This window comes from Salvelinus alpinus, chromosome 25 (assembly GCF_045679555.1).
Source record: "Salvelinus alpinus chromosome 25, SLU_Salpinus.1, whole genome shotgun sequence".
Taxonomy (NCBI): Eukaryota; Metazoa; Chordata; class Actinopteri; order Salmoniformes; family Salmonidae; genus Salvelinus; species Salvelinus alpinus.
This window is the reverse complement of record NC_092110.1, coordinates 17,521,063-17,548,874: the sequence shown is the minus strand read 5'-3', so window position 1 is coordinate 17,548,874 and position 27,812 is coordinate 17,521,063. Positions and strand designations below refer to the sequence as shown.

Sequence of the window (27,812 nt, the reverse complement as noted above, 5' to 3'; positions counted from 1 at the left end):
CCTGACCTGGATAACCAATGTGCTACCAACCTTAGGGCAGCCTACCACACACACACACACTCACTACATGCTTATTTTTTTCAATTCCAATATTTATTTCAGATGAATTGGAAATAACGTTTTAGACTACAATTTGCAATTATGCTAATATTTCCATCAAATGGAGTTAACTGGGTTGTAGGGTGCTGTAACATACTAGTCTGGCAGTAAATTGCTAACTGAGGATGGAGAACTAGTCTGGCATTGGAGGTGCAGAGGCGGGAGAAGAGGACAGGCAGGACACACCATAAGTATCAGCCAGTAACTGTGGGTTTTGTACACTTAAATAAGGAATTCGATCATTACTATTGTCACTCCCAGTCGCGGTAAGTAGTAGCCTATCGTTTTTCAATTATGTCGAATTGTTTCGAGTCATTTATTTATCCTATAATCTATCTAGGTCACTCACTTGGCCAACGTGTCTTTAGCAAGACCGACCTGGTCCAAGTACATTTGTGTCACGAAAGTGTTTATTTAATTTGAAAGAAAATAATTTGTGCTCTGTTGGTCAAAGCCAGGTAGGTGCACATAAGGTCACTCGTGAGAAGATGAGAGAGAGACGGGAGGGAGAGGTATGGGGGCGAGCACGTCATTGTTTTGAGGCTAGGAGGGACGGTGTGTTGGCGAAACGTCAGGGTGGTAGGAAGAGTCTAAACAGTGAATGCGGCTAGAGAGCTGGGCAACTGCGGAAGGAGGCGAGGAAACGGCCCACGGCAGCCAGTATACCCCTTCCCGCCGCTATCCGTGCGGCAATCTATGGACAATGTGAGCCACCGGGAATGCCACTGCAACGTTAATCCTATTCACATCTAAATCGGACTTTAAACAGACTCAACCATGGCCACAGATAGTAAGTATCCCAATAGAGAAAATGAATATATATATATTTTTTTTTTATAGCAGAGGAAAGGCAAGAGATAGGCTAGTACAATTATTTAATTTCACAATCTGCTGTTGCAGATGCTATGCGGTTGAGATTGAAGCTATCTTTTTTTTTGGTGCGTCTGGCTACAATGTTTCCATTTTACACTGCTTGATACAGTGATATAATATATAATTGTGTTGGCTGCGTCGGCTGACATAATAGGCTATAATTCCGCTATTTCAGCTACGACTTGAACACGCATGTTGTGCTCTGCAATTGTATGTTGGCATATGTTGAGAATTCCCCTTTGCCATATTTCCTGTGACGACCTGCCATTTCAGTCATTATTATTGACTTTTCTGAGGGCTATTTGTGTTAAATTATGACGCAAATGATTAGAACTCGATTCAGTGTTGAAATAAAGGATAGGCCTGCGCCCAGATCAGTACTTGCATTTTATGTAGGCTATGGCACACAGAAGTTATATGTTTGATATAGCCTGCCATCTCCAATGGAATGGTTAATCTAGGTCAACATTTGACAAGGTACAACATTAGTTTATACAAATCAGGCCATGAATAGGATACCACTTGTGAGGTTGAATAATGGCTGACAGGAGCCTGTATGGACTTCAATGAATGGTAGAATCCCCTAACTGACTACACACACACACACACACACACACACACACACACACACACACACACACACACACACACACACACACGCTATAAGCGCCTTATTAAATGTGTAAAGTTATCTAACAACTGACCTATCTTTACTATTCTGTCACATTATTTCAATAGCCTGTTGTACCAAAGCTGAATGGCCCTGCATTGTCGTGATGAAGTAACAGAGAACCTGTTGGAGTAACTCACCAGCAGTTGGACTCACCCTCACTTGCCAAACATAGACATTTAGAAAGACATAGTAATTTCTAGTTGCCAGCATGGACATTCATGAGGGGTGTGCCTGCTTTTTCATTCATAGTATATTCATTAAGAATGCCTAATCGTGTTTATATAAACTCATGGAACGGTGTGGGTGGAGTCGAGACACCCTATATGCGGATTTACTGTGAGACTAGAAAGTCTGTACATGCATCCATACTTTTAGATCCCTTTTCTGGGTCATATCCCTAGAGGTGGCCACTCTCTCCAATGGACATTCTATCCCTGAACAACTGGTTTGGAACCATATCTCACCAAACTGCAAAACAAAGCCTGGGAAAACCTAGACATACTGTACTGTATACTAACTCAGTCGTAACCAACCTCCTTTCTCAGTTCCCACAATGGAGAGACTGAAGTGATGCTCTCTGATCTCTTATCTCTGTATGTTTCAGAGCTTTGTGTTGTGCAGGAGCTCCTCTGAGCTGGAGAATATGGTTGAATAAGTACAGAGCACTCTGTTGTGTCTGCTGCTGCTGCTAATGGTGGCCTAGTTACAGGGCCATGCGTAATTCATACATTTCTCTCCATGTTGGGCAGACAGGGCTGGCCTGGAACTGACAGTGTGTGTGCGTGTGTGCATGTGTGTGTGCATGTGTTATTCATGTACAGTATTTCCTGTTTACTGTAGTCTGTAAACTCTGTTCAGAATATAGCATATTCATCTATATAGTTTCATGAAAAGTCAGATGTTCACAGACACGACTTGTTTAATTATTTTGGTAATCATCAAAAAAAAATTGGGCCAACACTTTTTTATCTTAGATGTGTTTGAACCTTACACCAGTGGAAAGGCAGTCTAGACTTTTTGATCGATGTCATCACCTCGCTCCATGTTATTGCATCTGAGAGCATTATTCAGGAAGGGTGTTTGGCCTAGCCCAGTTGGACAGGAAGAACATTAGGAGAGATTGAGGGAGCTAGTTCTTGTAGAGTCAGACAGAACACAGGGAGGGAGAAGGAAATAGGTTGAGAACAGAACAAAGGTTACGTATGTAACCACAGTTATGTGAGCTACATAATTAGTTCACTCCAATATGGTATACTCCCTCGCGGCAGTATACATTCTGAGTAAGGATTTCAGATTAGTCCAGTGTATCGTGTAGTGCTGAGGCTGTGGCTGACCCCCTTAAACAGCTTCCGCCGCTCTACTTCCACCTTGTCCTTTTTCGAGGCGCAGTAGATCACAGACAAAGAGGATTGAAGTGATCCAATAGCTCACATAACCATGGTTACATACGTAACCTTTGTTATGTAGCACTATCTTGGATCACTCCATTATGGTATCACAATACCAGATTAATCTGTGAACTAGGTAAGGGCCAGGCAGAGAGCAAAGTCCTGTAGGACTGAGCTCAGGGCAGACATAGTCGCGGTGTTCCTCCGTCCCGACTCAGGGAAGCGGAGGCAGCATCCAGCAAAGCCGTCCTGACCTCATTGGCGGGGGCAACATTGACTCGATAGTACCTCTTGGCCGTCATCATGGCATGCCTATATTGCGGCTAGATACACTCTCAATGTGGATGCCGCATCGAGCTGTGACTGTGAAAACCGTAAAACCGTTTGCACATATGACTCTCTCACCAGGTACAGAATATGCCCGCCACATTTGATATGATGCATTGGTGGAAGAAGCCATGGCGCTCCGCAAAGTGTTCACCACATTGTCCTGAAGGCCTAGACTGGTCCACTAACGCCTCTCAGAGGCCAAGCCCGAAGCTGGAAACGGTGCGAGTCCGTATGCTACAGTGTCCCCCCAGCCTGAAAGAGCAGGTCGGGCCTTAGGGGCAGCTGTCATGGAGTCCATGAGAGGAGGGACAACATGAGGCTGAATCATGGTGGTCTCGGCCAGCATGAAGCTATCAAGAGCAGCTGGTGGCCCATCAAGATGACCCTGTCTAGTGTATGGGAAATGGTGGGAACACGTAAAGCGTCGTTGCCGGCCAATCGTGAGCTAGGGCATCCAGACCCAGAGGGCCTATAGGGTCTGACATCGAGAAAGAGCTGGGGAAATCAGTGTTCTCCTGAGCTGCAAACAGGTTCACCTGTGCTCTCACGAACCTGTACCAAAGCACTAGCACCACCTGAGGGTGTAGACTCTAGTTCCCCTCCGACAGGCCGAGAGAGCATGTCCGCTGCATTGTTCAGGACCCAGGGGATACTGTATGTTCTGCTTGCAGCGATGCCAAGCGGGTTTGGGCCCATGGCAAGAGCTCCCAAGCCATTGAACCAGGAAATGCTGTCCTAGCAGGTAGGGCTGGAACTGTTGGAGAGCTAGGCGAACCAACCTGAGCTCCAGCACATTGAGGCACCATGGGGGCTCCAGCGGCCGCTGGCTGCCATGCCACTGAACACGGCTCCCCAACACATCAGAGAGGCGTCAGCGCACACCAGCTCTCTGCGGTGGACTCTGATCAGGCCCACCCCCTTTTACAGGAAGGAGCAGGATAGCCACTCAAACATGCACTCATCACCAGCAGTTGACGGTGTCTGTGTTGTTTTGGGTAACGGCCGTGGGAGTTGAACCATTGCTGGAGTGGCCTGATGGAACCAACAGGGTAGCCACCATCAGTAGGCCGAGTAACTGTTGGCACTCTAACACCGACATGGCTCATCCGAGCCAGAAAAGGTTGAGGTAGGAGAGGATTTTGTTACTCTGACCTTTGGGAGATGTGTCCTCATGAGAGTCGAGTCTATGGACATCCCGAGGAAGATCACCTTCTGTGGGACTTAAGGGAAAGTGTGTTTATTACTGTGCTTAGTCCTGCAATGGTCACCTCTTGTTAAGCTAGCTACTTTGAAAACTTGTTCACCGTGGAACACACAAAAGTCTAGGCAAGATGGCTGCACCCTGTGAGAGATGAAAACGTGGTGCACCGCGAAACCTAGCTTACATAGTTTCTTGATCTTGCAGGGTAGGCGTGGTCCCTGAACCCCAATACTAAAACCGTGAGGGTTCCGGTGTACGGACAAGTTAAACAGACAACTAAGACAAACTCTCAGCGCCGCTATACTGGTCGACCAAACCGAGTATCGACTAGGTTTGTACGCTGTCACAAGAAATAAAAACAAAGACAAAACCCAAACCCAAACAAGATGGCACAAGCCAAACCGGGTGGGGGGACAGCAGACCATCTAGATGGAGAGGCTAGCTAGCTAGCTGCTCCAAGCTATTGAATAGCTGCGGGTATACTTCTGCGCTAATACATGCTAACGTAGAGCTCTTACCAAGCAAATCCTCTCTGGAATGAACCAAGAAAAGGAAGAGCTGGAAGTAGTGTGGCGGCAGCTATTTAAGGGGGTCAGCAGTAGCATCAACACTAACCGGTACACAACTCCAATATGAAATCCTATCTTGCCACGCGGAAGGATACCATATTGGAGTGATGCAATATAGTGCTATATAACTGAACTGAGACTGGGGGCAGGAGTGCTAGATTTAACTCTAACTGGAAGCTCAGTGTGAGACATGAAGGGTGAGAGAGGACCTAGAGACTCACAGTTCCCCTCTACAGGGACAGAACCTGCTCTACTCCACTCAGCCAGGACCTTTGAGCTGCTTTCATTTCATCAGTATATCCTCAGTCTAGTTTGTGTCGGCTGATAGGGAGATGTATGAACTGATTGATACCGATTGATATCGGCTGATTAGGAAAAAAAATCTTGATTGATTGATTTTCAAATGTTTGAAGATGAGAGAACTTGACATTTACACTTTCTTTGGACCTCTATACCGTTTGTATCAGAGGAAACAGCAGATATTTTTCTTACATTGATAGTAATGTAACAAAATGAAAGGTTCCCGTTGTAGAAGGTTAATTTCCGCAGACCTCTGGGAGTCATTTGATAAATTGGTTGTTCTGTTGAATGCCATGACTAAATTGTCCAACAGATGGCGCTATCCTCTTTAGTCTCATGGGTTTAGGACCTTCTCTTTCTAAATCATCAAAGACAGAGCATTTTGGGGAAGACAGATATTTCCTCTATTTGAATTCACGTAGATTGTGACCTCATTCCAGTGTGTGGCTCTGTGTAACTTTGTATTGTATTGTCTTTCAAGATGTTGCATATGCTACATGAAATTGCTCAGTCTGCAGAATATTCATGCACAACCTCATGGAACCAGCAGAGGGCATCTGCACATCAACATTGTGACAGTGCTCTTGATATTGGTTATTGAAACAGGACTGAAGACCTTGATCATTCATGTGAATGTTCAGTCTTACTTATTTCCCTGCGTCAAGATTATTCTATGTTGACGTTAGTATTACCTTCTTCTCATATGCATGGCTAGACAGAATAACACAGCACATACAATACGGTAGCTATAGCCCACATGTTCATGACTGTTATCAATCACAACCCCCTGACTATTGTTGTGCTTCCTGGTCCCCACTCTCTCTGGGCCTTGCCCTTTGTCTCTGATCCCTACTAACACACTCACCTCATCACTGAAGAGCTCTTGTCCTCCTGACCAATCATGGCAAGACTGACTGGCAGTGCCATGGTAACATGGGTCCTTTCTCTGTGTGTGGGCAAAGACACTCATCACATTATCCTCAACAGAGCCATTTGGCTGTTTCCAAGGAAACCAACTACTGCTGTGATGCTCAGGTGTTTCTGAGCTGTGAGATAGGCGTTGTGGTCATAGGGTTTGAACTAAGGAGAAAACATAGTGTATATGAAGAAAACATCATGTGGTATATAAGGGTTGGGTTCTTCAACCCCCTGCCCAGAAACTAAATCTCTCTCTCCCAGGCACAGTGTGTACCACAAACACATGTTGGTGTCCTCACCTCAACATCAATGCGCCAATCTACATAGTCAGCAGTACATTTTATAATAAAGATCAGGCTTGGAGACTGGACACACACACACAGTCCTGTACCTTGGCACAACTACAGCTGCTACCCCAAACAATAGGACCACTCACACAATCACACAGCCAATAGACAGCATACAGTACCCGTGTTTGTTCACTGCCCTGCCCCTCTCTCTATTACACACCTGTCTACTCCAAGTCTCACTCTCCTGAAACAAGTTCATTAGCAGAGAATACATCCATATCTTCAAGACTTTTCCTTTGTAGCGAGACGATCTGATTCTACTGTAGTCGTCTAGTTGAGTGATGTTGCTTTGGTTCATTCTGTTCATTCTGCTGGAGGGCTGTGAACTAGCTGGGTATGTGAGATTTATTTTGATGTGAGTGGGGAGATGTGTTTGAATGTTAATGCCTGTCTGTGCATGATCCTGTTTGATTATTCAGTAAGAGCATGCCTGCTGGAGTGTCAATGTGGTTCTGCGTGAATATTAAAACATTAGCTTGATTATTATGCTGCCCACCCAGCGTTGAAATGAAACCAGAGAGAGGAGAGAACACTTTGAAGTCAGGGTTAGATTCGACGGATGACTGAAAGCATGGTAAAATTGCACCTCAACTACATGATGATGAGATCAGTCCATAGAGCTTCTTATTAGTGTGAGAATGATCACAGTGGTGTTTAGATTACCGTATAGTGGAGCTGAACAAAGGAACTTCACACTGTCTTTCAGTCTGGTGTAAAGTCAAACAGGGATAATTAGGTTTCCTCTCTGCTTGGCTCGGCACTACTCTAGGTATCATTCATCTCCCTGCTGTTTCAAATGCAGCTTTTGAATTGGTATTGGTTTGTTTTCCTAGTCCAGACTCAGATGATATTGTCAGTAGTGTTGGCTCTGTGTGTGTGTGTGTGTGTGTGTGTGTGTGTGTGTGTGTGTGTGTGTGTGTGTGTGTGTGTGTGTGTGTGTGTGTGTGTGTGTGTGTGTGCGTGTGGTAGAGGCAGATTGCCCTGCTGAGGGCTCTGTGGGAGGAGCAGGTGTCGCCCCAACCCCCTGACCCTGGTCCATTTCCTGTCCATCTGTATGAGGACACAGGGGGCTCTCAGAGAGACATAGTGGAGCCTTTGTGTGCAGCAGAGAAGGAAACCCCAGTTATCTTGTTTTGGGTCTCACCACAAATCTCCTCTGGTTGTTGTATGTGGATGTGTAACAGACCACAGTGAGAGACCTTTGGGAAATAGCAGATCCAGAGGCTCAGTGTGAGAAGAGTAGTACAACAGAACAGAGAATGACGAGAGGCATCATGGAATAATGGAGAAATGAAATAGATGAAGGAATTGTATTACATGCTTCAGCGTCTCGTACACACACTCACCCACGCACACCTACAGTAATCCTCCCAGTAGTGTTGACTTCATATCATCTGTAGAGGGTGTTTCTCCAGGGCATAGAGTCATGGCAAAGCTCTACTTCTCCTTTTATGGATTCCATTGCACTTTGGAGGTTGTCATGGAAACCACGAAGAAAGACATGGCTCTCTCTTGTACTGTACTTGTATTCATTGGTTGGAGGAGTCATTGAGAGTGGAGTGGAATACTCTATTTTTCTGTCTTTCTCTTAGGGGCCATTTACATCAGTAAAATATGTTCACTGAGATCTACCTATCTTCAACATCCGATGTGCAACTTTTCTGTTCACACGAGCCTTGGATGTCGTGTGGCCAAAGCCACATTCCTGCTTCATGTGTGACTCAGAAGGAGGTTGTGTGGGAAAAATCTCTTAACAAGAGATTTGAATCTAGGTCTGTCTCTTTACACTTCACAGGTATCTCTCCTGGACCTGGTTTTGTGTTGTCAAAGTAGTGTAGTGTAAAGAGGCTGTTAGTACACAAGTCCTCCTCATGGCCTTCACAAGACAGCTCACTAAACATGCCCATAGAAGGACAGGATTCTGAACTTGAGCTCAGGCAGAGGGGGATATTTAACTACTCCTTCTATTTGACTATTTATTAGAGTGGTTTCAAAATAGTTGTGTAATACATGGCAAGTTACGTAACACTTACAACCCTGAATCAGAATCAGAATGTTCAATATGCAATGCTAAATCCCAAGAAGGTTTCATAAGCTTATGTATTGCAGACAAATGTATTATTATTTGAAACATGTACAAATGTATGTATATTTGCGCTAAAATTCAATAGGCAGATACCACAACCAGAATATGTAACTTCTGCCCTGTTAGCTTAATTAAACTGAAACTCTTACTAAAGTGTTGCCCATTCTGTCTGTGTGTGTATCCTGTGTGTATGACTGTGTGTGTGTGTGTGTGTGTGTGTGTGTGTGTTCAGGCTGTCTGTTTATGTGGTCTGATCAGTGTGTCTTTGTGTGTCCTCTCTCCTTCACAGTCACCCCAGAGGCCATCGGCTTCCTGTCTGCGGTGGGTGTCTTTGTGGTGTTTCTGGCCGTCCTCTTCCTCTTCATCAATAAGAAGCTGTGTTTCTCCCGCGTTGGGGGTCTGCCCTGTCTGAAACAGCACGGCCGCGGGAAACGCTCCCGCAGCAGGCCCGGAGTCCGCCAGGGGCTGGGTGAGTGGACTGGCATGGTGCCTGACTAGGGCCTAGGGGTTATGAGCCTGGGGCAGGGGAATACGGGAGGCAGAGGGGTGGGGTCTGTCTGCTCTCTGGGTCCTGAGGTAGGGTTTCTGGTATTGGGTGACCAGTTGGAGGGGTGGGCCCTGGGATGGAGACTGGAGGTGAGAGACTGTCAGTGGGGAGGGAGCGGGCCTAATGCAGGGAGACAGGTAGGAGGCCAGAGAGGGGCTGGCTGGGGAAAATATGTTATATTCATGTAATTCACTCTCTTTCTTTCTTCTCACAAATTGTAGAAATGCTGTCACTTTATCTTGAAACATACGGTAGTAGAACAATGGTTCCCTTTAATGCTAATCATTCAGTCAGGGAGGAGGCTGTGCTTTGTTCTTCATTAGTCAAACACTGCAAACATTTCCCATAATCCCCAGGTAAACGTTAGGCTCTCTGTGGTTGGAGAGGGCGGTGTTCTTGGCTCCGGTATTTCCTGGTCGTTCAGTCCCTTGAGCAAACATCTCCTGCTTGGATAGGCAGAGTTTCGGCTGATACTGTACTCAAGTCAGCCGTTGCAGTCATGTCACTCTGAAGTAACAGTCGTTTACAGCGCGCTGCTACGAGATGAAGCGAGATGATCCTGTATCGGAGATCCTTTCTTTGAAAGGATGGTTCGTCCAGGTATCAGAGTCTTTATCTGCGGCCCTCCTACCCTCGGGCCAGGGACCGGGCCAGACTAGGGAGTCTCAGGGAGTGTCTTCTGACCCAGCACCCTCACCAGGAGAGACCCAGGAGGTGTCTGATCCCTCAGAGCTCCAGGAGGACTTAGGGTCCCAGACCTCCAGGGCTGTTGTGTCCTCCATGGACCCCCAGCAGAGGCTACAGGCCCTCCAGGCTCAGCTGGCTCTACGGGGCATGAGTAGGCCTAGCAGCTCCTGTTCTGGGGCTTCCCCATCTGCAGAGTGTCTGTCTATCATACCCGAGGAGAGTGAGGTGGTGGGGAGCAGGGTGAGCTGGGCAGCCTCATGGCACTCCAGTAAGGCTGGCACAGCAGGTAAAGCGTTTATCTTTCATCACACTGGGTGGGTCAATATCAGAAGTAGATTCAGTCTGTTATGCTGTGACATACTGTGATGTCACACATCACCTTGAAGATTGTGAATAGAGAGACTCTTATGTGAATCCTCATTGTACTGTACTGATGTGTGTTTTACAGGAAGGATGGTTAGAATACGTGTGTAAGTGCGTGGGTGACAGATACACAGACCTCTGAGGGATGCACACACACACACACCCACACACTGTTGAGTGAGAGTTGTATGGATCTCTGCTATACTGTAGGCACTTGAGAGTGGCCTACTTTTAGACGTGGGCTCTGAGAGTGGCCGTCTAAATGAGCTCTCCAACATGTGCTACGGCTGTCACATGGAGACTGAGAGGACTGACAAATACTCTCAAGGTCATTCACTTCAGGAGTGGCCCTCCACCATATTAATTTGCATACCTTGATGGATGTGCTTGTGCAGCTATCTGTGCCTGCACCTACAGGTCTTCTCAGCATTGTGGAGATGAACCTTCTCACTTTATTTTCTCTCCCATCTTTTAGTGCGGTCAAATGAGCATGAATCAAATATGTTTTTTAAAATGGAAACCTGCTTTGAGGGTTCTTCTGTGCACTCACTAGGCTTTAGTGAAGTGATGAGAGCTCTGCAAGAATAACTATTAGGATGTGGTAAAGGTCCTGGGCACAGGAATGATAAGCCTTGGAGTGATTGATGTAATGGTGGAGTACTGAGGTTGGAGTGGCAGGGAGCTGCGGTCAGTATGTTCCAGTAGTGATGACTTTGTGATAGGGTTGAATATTTTCCCGGTATTTTACAAACGTTCCATCCAGAGGATAAATCACTTTTCTCCCTGGTAACCCGGCATTTCCCGCCAAAACCGGAACTGTCATTCAAAAGCATTATAATGCATTTGATTTGATAAGAGCTTTGATCAGCATGAAAATTCAAACCTGACGCTACCTGAGTCTGTTGAGCCATAATTAAATACATTTTATGAGTTCTACATTAAATACATTTTATGAGCCCAAGCCCAAAAAAGCCCAAATTATTGTGCCATTATCCAATACATAATATGATATAGGCTACTGCACATTACGCACGACAGAAAAATATAAAAGCCGATAGTATCATGACACTAGGCGAGACCCAAATGCAGACACATGAGGCAGATGTTTGGAGTTTAAGATGTTTAATAAATCCACAGGGAATAGGCAAGAGAACGGTCGTGGACAGGCAAAAGGTCGTAACCAGATCAGAGTCCAGGAGGTACCGAGGTGGCAGGCAGGCTCGAGGTCATGGCAGTCAGAATGGTCATGCAGGCGGATACAGAGTCCAGAACAGGCAAGGGTCAAAACCGGGACGATTAGAAAAAGGAGAAAAGGCAAAGCAGGAAAACGGGAAAAAACACTTGTAGGCTTGGACATACAAGACGAACTGGCACAGAGAGACAGGAAACACAGGGATAAATACACTGGGGAAAACAAGCGACACCTGGAGGTGGTGGAGACAATAACGAGGACAGGTGAAACAGATCAGGGTGTGACAGATAGATGTAGCTAGCTATATACTCTCTTGGGTAAATAAATGAAACTAGCTCCAGTAGGCTAGTCTTTTTTAGTGTGAACTGTATTACTGTATTGTATTATACTTTATTATATGGACTGGATTTAGGCCTACTTACATCATTCAAACCATGATAAAGCAGAAGAGAACATGTGATTCGGGTGCAGCACTTGCGGCCTACAAAGCTACAAGTGTAGGCTAGCTAATTAGATTTTACATTTGAAATATAATAGGGCCTATTTGTATAATTGGTGGTAGGCTGACTCATATGTACCTTTTATAATATTTCCCCTAATGTTGTTATATATAGCCTACTCTCTCTTTCTCTCTATTGTTTCTTCATTCGTTCCTCGCTTACAACAGTTAAATGAAATAAGTTTGTCCTCATCTTCATCATTTTAATGACATGCTTAATATAATATATAGTACTAGAATTAGATGCAGACGGCTTTCACTTCTCTTCACGAAGATTGAATGGTTATGGGTCTGAATAAATGAATACTATAGCCTACCGCCATCGCGCGTTCGCTCTTCTTTCAAACTACCCGTGAGTTCTATTGGCTGCTGTATTTAACATTCAGCAAACAAGAGCTTGCATCCATCTTAGAATAGTCTATTGGTATAAGAAATGCAAAGAAATAATGTCCAGCAAGCTATTCTAGTCTAGCTTTTCCTGCATGGGACTCCAAGAGCTAAGAAGCATTTTTTAAAGAGAGGCCAGAGGAGCACAGGTGTTTGTGTATTGCGCAAGAGACAGAGACTATAAATGATACGCTTGTTATGCATAACCCATCATTAGTTAGCTAAATATTAGGCTAAAACTGCATTGAATTTATTACCTGGAAGAGGTAGGCTAGGAAATCTATATATAGAGGGCTATATATATCAATCTAGAACAGGATTATCTATTTTGGATGCAATTTGAATAGAGTTGATGGAGAGAGAGAATGGCTGCGAGAGAGTGCTCGCGTGTACACTGATTTAAAGCAACGATATTCGAGTGATAGGCTATTTTAAAACTCTGCAGCTGCAATAAAAAAATAAAAAAAATCTTTACAAAAAAAATTAAAAAAATGTGACTCCCGAAAGCCAGATGGAGATGGGTAAATTAGATGCACATTCGGTCTTCATATTACTGCAACATAGGCTACGCTGCAGCAAGTATAGGCCTACCTGTCACAAGAAAAAAAGTTACCATGATGAGATGGATGATGTAGACCTGTCTGTGGTTTTGGGCGGTAAATCACGGTAACCGGTTTCCGCCATTCAACCCTCCTGTGTGATTATAAGGCTAAGGGTTAGATGGCTCTCGGTACTGCAGCCCTGGCGACGCATTGAACACGAGGTGGGCAGGGCCACAGTAAATCAATCAGCGGCCTCTCGCCCACTCACTAGAGCCATCCTGGGTTACCATGGTGATGGATGGTTCAGGTAAAGAGGGTGGTGTACTGGGTGACCTACACTGACGAGGGAGACGGGGCCAGAGACATGTGATACATCTCCATTACAGCCTCAATCAATATGTCAACAGACACTTACATAACCAAGTTACTCACTGTCTTTCTGGCCATCACTGGTGGAACTAATGGTGTTCAGATTAAATGCTTTTTTGAGATGGGGAGAGGGGGAGAGGGAGAGAGAGGGTGGAGAGGGAGAGAGGGGGGAGAGGGAGGGAGAGAGAGAGAGAAAGAGAGAGAGTGTATGAAAGGATAACAGGTGACAGCTAATTTGTTTTGTAACGCTATGGGGATGTACAGCTGGCACTTCTCTCCTGCTCTCCTTGTTCTGGTTTCATAGCATGGTAGATCACTGGTTGACACTAAAGTCCCAGTGATCCAACACTCACCTGCCAAGGACAATCTAATTTGGATATGCGGGTCATGCTTGTGATCATTTTATCAAATGTTCTTTGAATTCCTGTGTTTGTCTTGCCCTCAGCAGTAGTTTTAATAAGCACACATATTGATGTGATCATATTCACATTGTTATTATTGATGTGTTTCTCTCCTCTCCTCTCCTCTCCTCTCCTCTCCTCTCCTCTCCTCTCCTCTCCTCTCCTCTCCTCTCCTCTCCTCTCCTCTCCTCTCCTCTTCCTCTCCTACTATAATCCTACTATAATCCTACTATAATCATTAGGTTCTATAGTAGCTCTCCTGCCTGCACCTTTTCTCCTTCTCTTTGTGAACTCTGTATTCCGTGTGTGTGTTTGTGTGATCTCTGGTCCATCCAGTGAACAGTTACGGGGATGGTGAGGATCAGTCCAGCTCATCGGATAGCGAGGACGAGATAGTGAAGCAGTTTGAGATCTCAGTGTCTCGCTCTCAGAGCTTCCGCTCTACAGGGACCACCGAGGTTGTAGCCCAGGCTGCACCGGGAAAACGCCACAAGTTCACCCGCCTACTCTCTGACCAGGAGGAGGGCAGCACAGAGCCCTCAGACTGCGAAGGTACACATACACACGCACACACACATACATAACGCACACAGAGACACACATTCTGACACAGTACAGAGTACAGATTAATTGGAGGATCTAAATTGGATCACCCTGTTGCAGGAGAGCTTTCTTGCAACGCAGGACATTTGAAACTTGTAGTGTATTTGAGGTTTAGAAAGGCTTCTAAAGTTTGTAATTTCCACATTTCAGACTTGATTTTCTCTTACGGAAATGTATCAAGCCCTACAAAAATGTCCATTAATTATAATCCACATAATAATTCACATTTCCTGTAGCTGCAGAATTATCTTCCTGCTGTAGCAAACTGGCTCAAAATTAGATCCTACATCTGTACACACACTCAAAACATGTCCTCTAATCTGATCCAATGGGATGTAAATGAATCAACCCACTGCTCCAGAGCCCAAAAATAACATTTCATCACAGACTGCTGTCTGTAAAGATCTCAGGCTGAGCTTGATTGGCCCACTCTGTGAGGGATCAACACAGAGATGGTGAGAGAGCGCTCTGGGTCTTTAGATTAATTAGTGACTTGTTTGGACTCAAGTCAGGCTATAAGAATTATCAGTGTAAGTGGTGACAGCAGACCCAGGCATTATACAGATGTCATGGCCCTGGAAGATAAGGGGGGATTTACCCACCCAACCCCCTCTCCCACCACTAGTTACTGGTACATAAAGAATACAGTTAAAGTCTAAGTGTTCATCAAGCCCCTGTTATTGAATTCAATTATTTTATTGAACAAAGAATCCATTTGTTTGTATGACTGACATCCTGTCATGGGGGTTCACAATGCCTCAGTGATTCACAATAACTACCTGTGACTCACAATAACTACCTTTGACTCATAATAACTACCTGTGATTCATAATAACTACCACATTTCCTTCCTCCAGCGAGCATGTGACTGGTGGTGTTATGATATAACTAGTGGTCTGATCGACCCTGGGAACACACAACACACACTGATGAGTCACACTGTGCCCTGTTGCCATGGTGATCACTCTCTGTAGTCGTTGATATAACTGTCGGTCTGCCCTTAATGATACGGAATTGGAGGTAATTGCCATTGATCAGCTCATGGTGCAGCCCCATACCAGCCACACTAATTGAAGGAACAGGTTTCTGAAAAGTTATGCAATTTCTGTTCAAATAGGAGGCTTTATATTGCTTATGTTTATAAAATGCATTCAATTACTATGTTATACACACAGGGCTGGCTTGTATTTCATATCCCAAGGATGTTTCATGACAATGTTTAATTGCAGAAGTCTGTTCTGTCAGATATGTTTATTAAGGGAAGCCTGTTCCATTTCAGACTGCATACCATACAAAATATCTCAGTGTGAGTGTGTGCTGTATGTTTCCATGTGATATTGTGTCTTTATGAAGCCCTGCTGTGATCGTCCCCAGACGTGGACGGAGACGTGAGCAGGCTGAGTTACCAGAACCCCCTGTCGTACGGGGATGAGAAGCTGGGCTCCCTGGGGTCCCAGGAAATGGCTGAGGGTCTGGACGGCCCACCACGGGAGGGCTCGCTGGACACAGGGGGCAGCCCGGCCCCCAACATGAGTCGCCAGGCCACCGAGGGGAGCCTTGAGATGGAGACAGCCGTGGACAACCAGGGTGACGACAACAACGACCCTACAGACAGCTCCTCCACATGGAGCCCAGAGGTACTGCAGCCAACGAGCTCTCGCTGTCACCTTGGGCCTGGTGAACCAAGGTTTCCTGATCAGGGTTTTTTCTCAAGGGAAATGTTGGTTGGCAATAAGAGGCAGCTATGTCCATCATGCCACACTGATGAGGAACCTGACAAGGAGAAGATGTTTTGTATTTGTCCCACAGTTTTTTCTTGTCAGATGAATTTTGGGCATACCAAGAAAAGGCTGACATGAGGCCCAGGGGCACATTGGAAACAGTACATAACTCCTTCCTTATGCCTCATAAATATTGATGAAATGTGGCACAACCTGTTGCTGTAAAGCGTTACTGAGTATTGCTAATGCTTGCATAAGCGTTGTGTTTGTGTGCTACTGTGCTAAAGCACTAATGTGTCATGTTTGATTTAGGCGCCCAGTTGGAGTGAGGTGAGAGCGAGTGGGCAAGTGATGCTGGCTAGCACTGCAGGCTTCCATTTCACTGTCTGCCCAGGCCCAGACGTGCTTTTGAGACAGCTTGTGTGTGTGTGTGTGTGTGTGTGTGTGTGTGTGTGTGTGTGTGTGTGTGTGTGTGTGTGTGTGTGTGTGTGTGTGTGTGTGTGTGTGTGTGTGTGTGTGTGTGTGTGTGTGTGTGTGTGAGTGAGAAATGGGGAGCAATCTGTGCATGAGTATCCCACTAACTTTGTTTCACCTTTTATCCAACTCACTTTGTCAAATAGAACCTGGTATGTGGATGGTAGCTAATAGATACCTTCGACATGTATTGAAAGAGATATACAGTATATATATATATATATATGGATGTGAATGGAACAACACATACAGATATACGTGAAGGAAAGCAAATTGTTAGCATCATTGTATATTGTTTGTTTTGGATCATTTGAGTCGTGGCTAACCTTGAGCGTCAGGTTGTCGTGTCAGTAAATTAAGGGAGTGTTGAGGAGGGATATAGCTTGAAGAAGCTCATGTCGCCTGATCTGTGCAGTATATTGTAGCCGCCACTACGATTATCTTAGCTCTGGTTGCCGTGCCAACACAAACACTCCGCCTGCTCTGTCAACATGGTGACCCAATCGATGCTGTGTTTACTGACCGCATGAGCGCTGCTTGGCTGGCGTCAATTTTCTCTTCAACACCATCCTCTATCTTTGCCTGATACACACACAGCAAAATACAGTATGTGATTAGACATTGATGACTATTTCATATGTTGGCTTCTCGCAAGGAGCATATATCAGCAACTGTCTGTGTTTTCTGCTTCCCCTCCTCTCAGCAGGAGCATCTTCCTGTAGAGGAGGTCCTCCCTTGCCCCCCCAGCTCCACCTCACGCCCCCCTATCACCAAATGTGGTGACCTCGAGGTCACCCTGGACTACAAGGCCGCCTCTCAGAAGCTGTTTGTTACCGTTGTGACCGCGCGGGACATCCCAGACAAAGGGCGCAGTGGGATGGACTCGTGGCAGGTGCACGTGGTCCTGCTCCCGGCAAAGAAGCAGCGTCATAAGACCTCCGTCCAGAAGGGGTCCGTGCCCGAATTCAACGAGACCTTCCGCTTTTCACACCTGGAGCCTTCAGAGCTGGGTACCTCTGCCCTGCGCTTCCGGCTCTACGCCCTGGGGGGCCGGATGTCCCGCGAGCGCATGATGGGGGAGAAGGTGGTCCGCCTTGAGGGGCTGAGCCCAGAGGGGGGAGATATGGACACCACGCTGGTGCTGGAGCCCCGTAGCAACATGAAGGTGAGAGAATAGACACCTAACATCACCCAAAGACACAACAAAACACTGCTAACATGTTACTGTATACGATGTAAACTTATACTGTATGTGTGTATCTTTCTCCTGTGCTCCAGAGTGTTGACTCTCAGGTCAGTCTAGCTGGGGTGTCCCAGAGTGACAGTGCGTCCTCCACCCAGTCTCTAACCCACGGGGGCGTCCCTGAGCTGCTGGTGGGCCTGTCCTATAACGCCACCACCGGACGCCTCTCTGTGGAGCTCATCAAGGGAAGCCACTTCCGCAACCTGGCCATTAACAGGCCGCCCGGTGAGCAAACACCCTCACACACACCCATGTTTACCATCATACATACAGACTATCAGATTGTAAGGGCAGTTCCAATTCACCACTTGATGCATGAGTGATGTTTCTGATGCCCTAAACAGAAGAGACTGGTGGTAGGAGCTATAGGAGGACGGGCTCATTGTAATGGCTGGAATGGAATTCATGGAATGGAGTCAAACATGGTTTCCATATACCATTCCATTTACTCCATTCCAGCCATGACAAGAAGCCCGTCCTCCTATAGCTACCCCCACCAGCCTCCTCTGCCGCTAATTATTTTATTTTATTTGGACTAAATTATGTAATGTCCAGACTTAGATATATTGTTGGGTGATGTAATGAATAAAAGAGTATGATGACACATTATACTTGATGATTCACCTTGATGGTTTGTGGTTCAGTAATCTGTGTTAAAGGCAATCTTGTGAATAGCGGTAAAAGAATCTCCTGTTCACCCATGCATGACCACTACCTGGTTACCGGTGACCTTATACACCTGACCCACCACATGACCCATAACCTCAGTGAGACTGCTCTCTAGTGGTGAGAAATGACAGTCCAAAACAGACAAAACTATACAAACATACACCAGAGGAGGCTGCTGAGGGGAGGAAGGCTCATAATAATGGCTGGAACATAGCGAATGGAATGGCATCAAACCATTTGTTTGCGGTATTTGATACCATTCCACTCATACCGCTCCAGCCATTACCACAAGCCCGTCCTCCCAAATTAAGGTACCACCAACCTCCTGTGACATACACCCTATCAAAATGGCCCTTAAACAGAATGCACCCCCATGCAATCATGACTTAGTCAATCATACTTTTTTTGTTTATCCCTCTTGACTTCATTACCTCTATCTTTGCCTTTCTCCTTTCTTTCTGTTTTCCTCAGACACCTATGGGAAGCTGACTCTGCTCAACTCAGTGGGCCAGGAGATCTCCAGGTGTAAGACATCAGTGCGGCGGGGGCAGCCCAACCCCGTCTACAAGGAGACCTTTGTGTTCCAGGTTGCCCTGTTCCAGCTGTGTGACGTCACCCTCATGGTGTCCATCTACAACCGCCGCAGCATGAAGCGTAAGGAGATGGTAGGCTGGCTCGCCCTGGGCCAGAACAGCAGCGGGGAGGAGGAGCAGCTGCACTGGCTGGACATGAAGGAGTGTAAAGGCCAGCAGGTCTGTCGCTGGCACGTCCTCCTGGAAGCCTAGAAGCCAGGATGGAGAGGATGGGAAGCAATCCCCAACACTTACCCAGTCACTTAGGGCCCAATTCCGACTTATTATGCCTTTCTTACTCACCGCTTTCCTACGCACTTCTCAGTAGTTGGTATTCAAACTTACCTTATGAAGGTGGGAACAGGGATTTGCAGGTTTGGTTCCCTTGCACGTTTTCATTCAATAGGGTTTTCTGTACATTTATCTTAAACCATCCTTTTAAATACGGTGTACCTTTAAGTTTGAATTTTGTCGACAGACTCACTAGAATATATAGTGAGAACGGTTCAGAATATTAGGGATCAATGAAAGAAAGCCATCTAAATATGCACCATCTAAATATATGCATATTCGTCTCTGTTTCAGCACCAATTGGTAGATTTAAAAATACTCTGATCTTGTAGATTATTTAGGGTTAGGAAAGTATTTATGAATCATAAAAAACAGGTTTGGAGAGCCTTTATGCACGAAAGAAAGAAAACGGTGGTTTGATTCATTCTTAAAATTGTTAACCCGTGGTAATGTTGGAAGATTAGTGTACATAGAATTATAATAGGGAGAATAGTGTACAATAGTAGGCTATACCCATGTTTATTGCCTGCACTAACCATGGAACTGTGTGATGACACGGCCAGGTATTGCGCCATGCGACTTACGGCTTGGTCTGCGCCCTGCTCCGTAATGATTTAATTAGCCTACATATATATTTTTATATTATCAACTGTTACTAATGATCTTCAGCAACAACCACATGGCCGTGGCAGCGTTTACAGAGGAAGCAGGTGAAGGTAAACGAAACAATGGAATTAAATGGAATGATAATGTAGGCTATACCAATTGAGGGAACTAACAGTAAATTGGCAGGAGAATGTGTGTTGTTGTTATTAGGCCTACTGACAGTCAATGCTGATAGTGTCTAATATTTAACATGATAGAAATAGGAGACAGAGAAAGTTGAGGTAGCCCATAATTAAGACATTCGAGAGTGCCCATCCCTGCAAGTTAAAAGGCAGTACAATTTAAATTCTGCATAATGGCACAGCATTTCATAAACTTTACAGTGGGAAAGTTGATATGTTGATATGCTTCAGTTTGCTGCCATATGACTGGTTTCACATTTTTCCCCCAGCGATTATAAGGTAAAATAGACGTAAAACAAGTGTAGTTTATATTTACAATTTCCTTATCCAAACAGTTTGCTCATATACCTAGCTCTTATCAATAGCTCTTATCAAGTTGTAAATTAAAGTACATGGAAAATGGTGTTATTTCTTTTGGGAAAAATGAAGTAGCTTTTTCCACTTGGAACCAGCAGGTTCGCTAGACCTTATTCATAGTTTCCTTGCGCGCAAAGTTGATTAAATTATTATAGGGAATTAAGTCAAGGTCAGAATATCGCGTATCAGTAGACACACCTCAGCCACGCCTTAATTTAGTCAATCTCCACCCTGAACGAATAGCAGGTGAATAGCACGCTATTCTCATGCTTAATTTCAAGGTCAGAATACGCATAGAGAGAAAAGTGCATAAAAAGGGATTTCCGTTCCATTTATGCACTCTTAACTCGGGTTGGAATCGGGCCCCTAGTTACTAAGCTGGTTGTTCCCGGTAAGTGGAGGGAGTTATCCTGTCCCCAGTCCCCAGACAGACACCTGCTCTATGTAGGCAGGAGAGCCTCAACACAACTACTGTGGCCCCATCATGACTACAATCTGCAAACTACAGCTCCACACACCTGTTTACACCATTGATGAGCAAAAAAGGATATTACATAGCAAAACAAAGCAAAAAACAAAGTGCTTCAATTATGCCGATATGTATATACAGAAAAGATAAATTGTTGCATTTATTCTATGGGGTTTTATAAGTTTAAATTCAGAAAAGGTTATTGAGTATTGGTTTCAACTATAGTTACATTGTGTTGTCAAAGACAGCTAGACGTTTGGTTGGTCTTCTCTGTATATGTATATGAAGATGTCAAACATTGTATCATACAAAAATGAGTATACTGTTATGATTGTCCAAGGACAATGGTTTTTGATGAATTACTATCGTACTTTATTCAGCCACACTTCAAGGTGAAGAAAACAAATATTTTAGAATGATTTCTTCCTTTATGAGGGAAAAGGGAGACTGAAATCTTTGTTATTTTGTATCATTCCAAACACATACATTTAATCATTTGGATTTCAAAACAGTTTTGATAGATTTCTTCCTGCTTTCTACTTTTCTAGGTTTTGAAACTGTATAGTTCAGGGTAATTTCACATTGAATGAGCATGCGTTTTGTTCTTTATCACACGTGTTTGTATCTTCATCAACTTTTACTCCTCCTCTCCTACTGTAAGACATGACCTGCTCTCAGACAAGTAACTAAAGGACTCTTTATTACTCTTTATATTACTCTATTGGATGAGAACATCTGTCCACTCTGTCTGACAGATTCAGTCTCTTCACTTAGTGGCCCTTAGTGACTTCCCAGGGTAAAGTTAAGTTCAACAGCCATCCATGCTGAGCTGAAAATAGGCTTTAAACATCCCAGTGCATCTGTTAATAACATCATGCCATGAATGACCCTCCCTGGCAGTGTATTATTTTTCTCTGCTAATTGGTAGTTACAGTCCTTGGACCATACAGTGTGATGATGATGAAGCTGATGCTCATGGCCAAGTCTGCATCAGCTTCATTATATCCAATGGCAGTAGCTGCTTTTGGGTGATTACACTTATTACACACCCTAGGTCGAGGGCTTCTCACACCAAGGAGGATATGGATTTTAAAAAAATATTAAATTTTCACTTTAGAGCAACTGTATTCCTACTAAGCATATTTTTCAAAGCACCTCTCCCTGGACAGCAGTTTACTGGCCTTCTAGTCCACTGGTCTTCAACCTTAGTGTACCTACAGTTCAGTCAGTATCTGGCTTGTGGACTCCTATGGGGCCTGTCTGATTAACTCTATCTAAGCAGTCATTGATTGTTCAATGAAGTACTGAGGTGGAATGTAAATCAGTATTATTCTCTGCCATTTGAGTTAATTATCCATGGTCCATGACCTGTGGGGTGTTATGGAGCATTGAACCTGCAACCTTCACAACCACTCCGTTTTCCTGGATAGACAACAGATGTAATTAGGTCCCTTGGGTTGCACAGGGGAATCATAGTCTTAATCAAAACACCAGGGTTTGACTCAATTAGAGAGCTGTGCTACATATGAACTTGTCCATTTCCTCCAATCAAACTAATCACCCCTACATCACATATGGAATTCTTCCAATGAGAAGAATGGATGGAGAAATATATTTGAGCTTCCTTGGAACTGAATGGCTGTCTTAGAATTGCCCAGGTTGGTCAAACGTTTACATTTGTATCAAAGGTTAAAACCACTTTTTTTTCACTTTTAGCGAGAACATTGACTTAGTAAGTAACTGATTCAGGGAAGAGTATAGCACTACGTTTGATGATGAGCTTTTCATTACAAGATGACAAACTATGAATGCCACAGTTGGAGAGACTTTCCTCTGCTCTGTGGATGAACTCTAACCTAACCTGATATGACTGGTAGGTGCAGTTCATGTCATATTTATAACACAGGTTTGTATGGTTAATGATTTGACCAATGATTCCAGAATGACCATTACAGTGATAAGATGTTATTTACTGTACCGGCTGAACCAATTATGATGTATTGTATGCATGTCAAGAGTTGCTGTACATAATCCCTCTATATTTTTGACATTTTAAATGTTCAAGATGCCCTCTGAAGTATATGTTACTACCACAGCATGCTAGTTTTCAGCTTCCACACAGTGAGATTCTAATGAAGTGCCTGTATCGTAAGGGTAAGAGTTGATGCCTGTATGGGGTGAAATTGATAGATGCATAAAATAGAAATAGATGCATAAAAATGAGCATGAGTGTATAGTCAACCATGTTTAATGTTCCTGTGAGATGCAGCTGTATGCACGGACTGTTGATTTGTTCTCATGCCTATATACACAGTGCCTGCACCATGCATGCAAAGAATGACAATGACATAGATAGTACTTTTGTACATACTGGTCGTATTAGTTTTGTTCTTGCTAATAAAATAAAGGTCCATGTTGTAGTAAAACTGTCTGCCATCTGGTTTTTAAGTCTTCTGAGCGTGTTTGTTAAGATGCCTTAATTCTGAGAATGGCTGTGTCTTAATGATGGTCATCAGCAGTACATAGTTGGTCCCATAGTGTGAAAGGTTTTCAGTTGTAATACCTCCTTGCCCAAAACACTAAGGAAATCATCAGGCTCACAGGCAGGATTATGAAAGATTAGGAATAGAATCTTGTGGTTTCTAAGTGTTTTTGGATGAGATAAATGAAATCCAGCAGATGCTTGATTTAGTTAATAATTCCAGGTTTAAGAGGGGGAAACGAGAGCTCTATGTTTTGTACATAAGCCAAGTTGAATAGGGCACTATTGTTTATTTGTCATATCTGGGCTATCATAGCAGCTGTAAAATAGAAAGGTTAGGCCTACATTTAAATCAGACATCAAATAATTACTCATCCAGTCAATAGGTTGCCCATACACCAAAGTAGAGAGAGAGAGACACCTAGGTATAGATAGAGAGAGGGGGGGGGGGGGGGTTGGAAACCAAGGAGCACATTTAGAGGATGTGAGAATAATGGAGCCTGATGATGAAGCGTCATCATTGCCTAGTGACTCTCCTAGCAACAGGAAACATCTGCTTCGGCGAAGACCAATGAGGTTGTAGAGAGAATGGTGTTGTTGCTTGTTGCACAGAAAAGGATATTTTAAGACCCTAGGAGTGTTTCGTACTCTGAAGGGATTATTTAAACGAAGATACGGTGACTGGGTGTGAAGCGCAAACTTAAGGCAGAGCTTGGAGCCAGAGCTTGGAGCGGGATAATTGGCACAGACGGTAAATGTCGCAGCAACGGACGGTCACACATTGGACAGACACATCCAGAAGAACGCATTACCTTCAAAGGCTGCCTACATATAAAAGGACTGGTGATTTGCTGAAGTGCTTTATGAATTGTTGGAGATCGCCATCATAAGGTAATTTTCCTTCTTGATGTGATTATATTTGATCAAATGTGTGGGTTATTCTTACAAATAGGTGACATTCCAAACTGATAGAGATAGCTAAGTAGTATTAAGACATCATCATTGCATGGTATCCTCATTATCAACATAATCATAAAGATCAATCAGTTGCATGATATTTTTTGTCACATGTCCAAGCAGGTGAATGCATTATTTGTGTTACAGGTATTTTGTTTGAAACCTTGAATAGGAATATCACAGTTCCACTGTGCCTAACTGCAGTGGGAGTAAAATAACGTGTTATAGCAGGTGTCATTCAGTTGAAAATTCACTAATAAGTGCAATATACACACACACACACACACACACACACACACACACACACACACACACACACACACACACACACACACACACACACAGATACACACAGACTACCCACGCATGTACTCAACCCAATTTCTTTGTAAATAGCCTTGTGTGGGGAAATGGCAATGGCTGTAAAGATTTCAGCTTCGCCTACAAAGACATGCTGCAGAAATAAGACCAGAAGCTGTTGTGATATTTAAAAAAGAATGTGTTTAATCTGGCCATGGTAAATAGCCTATGCAGTGAGATGACATCTGAGAAAACATAACCCATATTTTCAAATTGTGCAGAATATTTTTTTTATGGTTATTTTGAGGTACAGATTAAAACATGTTGTGTGTGATTTACAACTTTAATAAAACAGGTGTCTCTCCAATCTCTTATTTTCTCTTTATATCTCATTCTCCTCCACTATAGGCCCCTGAAGGCAATGTGTGAGGCTCAGAGAGCATCCCAAGCAATCAGGACCCCAGTCAGACAACTCATTTGTGGCTCTGGGCTGTCATCAGGTAATGTACCGTGGCGTGGATATGACTCCACTACTGCTGGGGCTGTTATATAATTCTGTGTCACTCCTTTAACCACATAATCTCTCCTCACTAATGTGTTCAAAGGGAGAGCTTTATCAAGGTTGTAATTGCATTTTTCCTGATTGTGCTTCAAGAAGTCGATTCCCTTGAATAGAGATCAAACCATTCAACAACGTCGAAAGTTGCCTACTTCAAGAGGAAGTATGCGGAAGAGGAGGATTTACATGGCGACCTACATGGATATTTTCAAAAAGTACGAACTGCTTTGTTTGTGTTGACATGTTCAGACATCAATTTGTTGTTCTATGACATGACACTTTAGATGTGTCTGTCTCATAATCACAACCTCTTTTTCTTCAGCACCTGATACGCCAGGAGGACCGCAGCTGCATCCTCAAGCTCTCCTTGGAGAAGCTGAGATTCCTGGAGGACCCTGAAGCGTACCTGCGACGCTCTGTGCTCATCAACAACCTTCTGAGGAAGATCCACCATGAGGAGAAGGAGGTGGAGGAGGAAGAGGAGAGGCAGGGGACCTGTGACAGGGGCTCAGGCGGGCAGCGGCTGCTCTACCCAGAAAGGAAACGTGTGAAGGTGGTGGTGGCAGACTGCTGCTCTCAGTCCTTTGGGTTGGAGGAGATACCCCACTACCACCTGGTTCCCTACCCCTCCCCCACATGCCTCTATGGCCTGGGCACATGTCCCAGCATCTCCCCTGGCCACGGGGCTCAAGTCCTGCTCTACAAACTGGATGATAATGGGTGACTGTGACTTGCTGCCAAAGTACGGGAAGAAATTGATATGGACCATGCACATCGAAGTAATTGGCAGGGAGTGGTTCGGTGACAGAACCCCCTATTCACTCAGAGCTGCATTCAGTATCCTGCAGTCTGACGTTATCTACATCCAAAAGGGAGGCTACGGCTTCTCCTGTGTGATTTTTGACTAGGTCAACAGAGCAAGAGTCCAAATCAGGGTCTGTCTTCTAAGGGCATCTTTATTACAGCGTCACTGCCTTTACAAGCTGATGTGAGAGTCAGAGATTCCTTGCAGGAATTTGTTTTAATGGTCTTTGCACATGTGAACCTTAAGGGATACATATAGTACAACTCATGCACCCCGCCACTACACTACTCTCTAAGAAAAAAAGGTGCTATCTAGAACCTTAAATGGTTCTTCAGCTGTCCCCATAGGAGAACCCTTTGAAATATTTTTGGGGATTCCAAGTAGAACACTTTTGGGTTCCAGGTAGAACCCGAGGGTTCTACCTGGAACCAAAAAGGGTTATCCTATGGGGACATCCGAAGAACCCTTTTGGAACCCTTTTTTCTAAGAGTGTAGAGAAACAGACAAGGTTTGTGTTTGGAGGTTTGGATGTCTGCTAGTATGCTTGTGTGACCACAATCAAACTACTCTGTTGTGTATTTGAAAAATATTATATTTCACTAAACATATCCCTAATGTTAAATGATAGACTACTTATCAGAAGCTTGCAAAACATGATTGAAATGCATATGGGAAAAACTAATTCAAATGAATCTCATGATGGCATATTTGTTGAAGAATTAAGCATTATGCATTTGATATAGAGGTTTTGGTGTAAGTCAACTCTCTGGGCGAATCAATTGTTACATTTCTGTCATAGTGATGCATGTCATTTTTCCCCCCTCCTGTTTCTGTGTTCTTTCCTACAACATTTTGCTGCCCTCCAGTGGTCAAGTTGAGTGTGTGAATTTTGGGGCTGGCTATTCAGTACTGTGCATCATTCTGACATCAATATTTATATTTTCTTGTCTGTTTAAATTAGCTCTCTGTAGCTCAAGCATCTGTTTTGAGGTTGAATCTATTCAGGCCAAGAAAAATAAAGCAGAACAGTAGGCCGTTTCACAGCCTCGTCTTGAATGTGCCAGTTTTAATGTATTAAATAATTTTCATTCTCAAAGAGACATGACCCTGTTTAGTGCTTGTTACTCATGCTCCAAGAATACACTAACTTTATTCAGCAAGAGCACATTGGCATATTGCTTTCTTTGACTATGCCTATGTCAAACAATTCCCTGTTTTTTCTAGCTAATTTTGATATTTTTCTGCAGATTTCTCAGTTTTATGTGTCAGGCAAACAATGTTAAGGTAAATAACATATTTATGAATAGATTGACTGTTCATTATCTTGTTTTTATTTTATTTTCAAATTTGTGCAACAATGTGAATATCGTTTGCTATTGTCCATTTTTTTCTGTAATTGAGTATCGGTAGTTGAGTGTGTTCAGTGTAAGGATTGTTTTTCCATTATTGTTAAACGTCTTACAAACTACAGACTAAAATAGAATTTTAAATGCTACTTTTCAACACAATATTTTACTGTATGAAATGTATATTTGGAAGACAATTTACATAGGCCTATTCCTTATTAAAGATAAGCTATTTTGCCAAAAGACTTAAGTAGCACCATGAATCTGTCTTTTTTCAGGTGATTGCTAATGCTATAAAATAAAGTGTGTAAAATTACACCTCCATTACGTGTTGGAGTGATTATTGGTGACGTTACTCTGATGAGCTACAGAGCATCCACTGGTCAGACTATGATAGAAGAG

At 44.0% G+C, this 27,812-nt stretch overlaps 1 protein-coding gene and 1 long non-coding RNA gene across 4 annotated transcripts; both read left to right on the top strand.

Annotated features, from left to right (window-relative positions):
• Nucleotides 1-611: 611 nt before the first annotated feature.
• On the top strand, nt 612-23,387 carry syt16 (synaptotagmin XVI). Of its 3 annotated transcripts, none has more exons than XM_071365900.1 (7): nt 612-889; nt 9,020-9,256; nt 14,111-14,326; nt 15,752-16,014; nt 17,276-17,737; nt 17,851-18,040; nt 18,956-23,387. In XM_071365900.1, the coding sequence occupies exons 1-7, from the start codon at nt 877-879 to the stop codon at nt 19,267-19,269; spliced, it is 1,695 nt and encodes a 564-aa protein (XP_071222001.1). In that variant the 5' UTR covers nt 612-876; the 3' UTR covers nt 19,270-23,387. The 3 variants fall into 3 exon arrangements, with proteins under 3 accessions (XP_071222001.1, XP_071222002.1, XP_071222000.1); XM_071365901.1 differs by having other exon boundaries at nt 615-889; nt 9,077-9,256; XM_071365899.1 differs by lacking the exons at nt 612-889; nt 9,020-9,256 and adding an exon at nt 9,636-10,307.
• A 568-nt stretch (nt 23,388-23,955) lies between these two features.
• On the top strand, nt 23,956-27,734 carry LOC139553498 (uncharacterized). The gene is made up of 4 exons (XR_011670663.1): nt 23,956-24,334; nt 25,109-25,200; nt 25,356-25,474; nt 25,582-27,734. It is a non-coding gene; the product is annotated as an uncharacterized lncRNA (long non-coding RNA).
• Nucleotides 27,735-27,812: the final 78 nt, after the last annotated feature.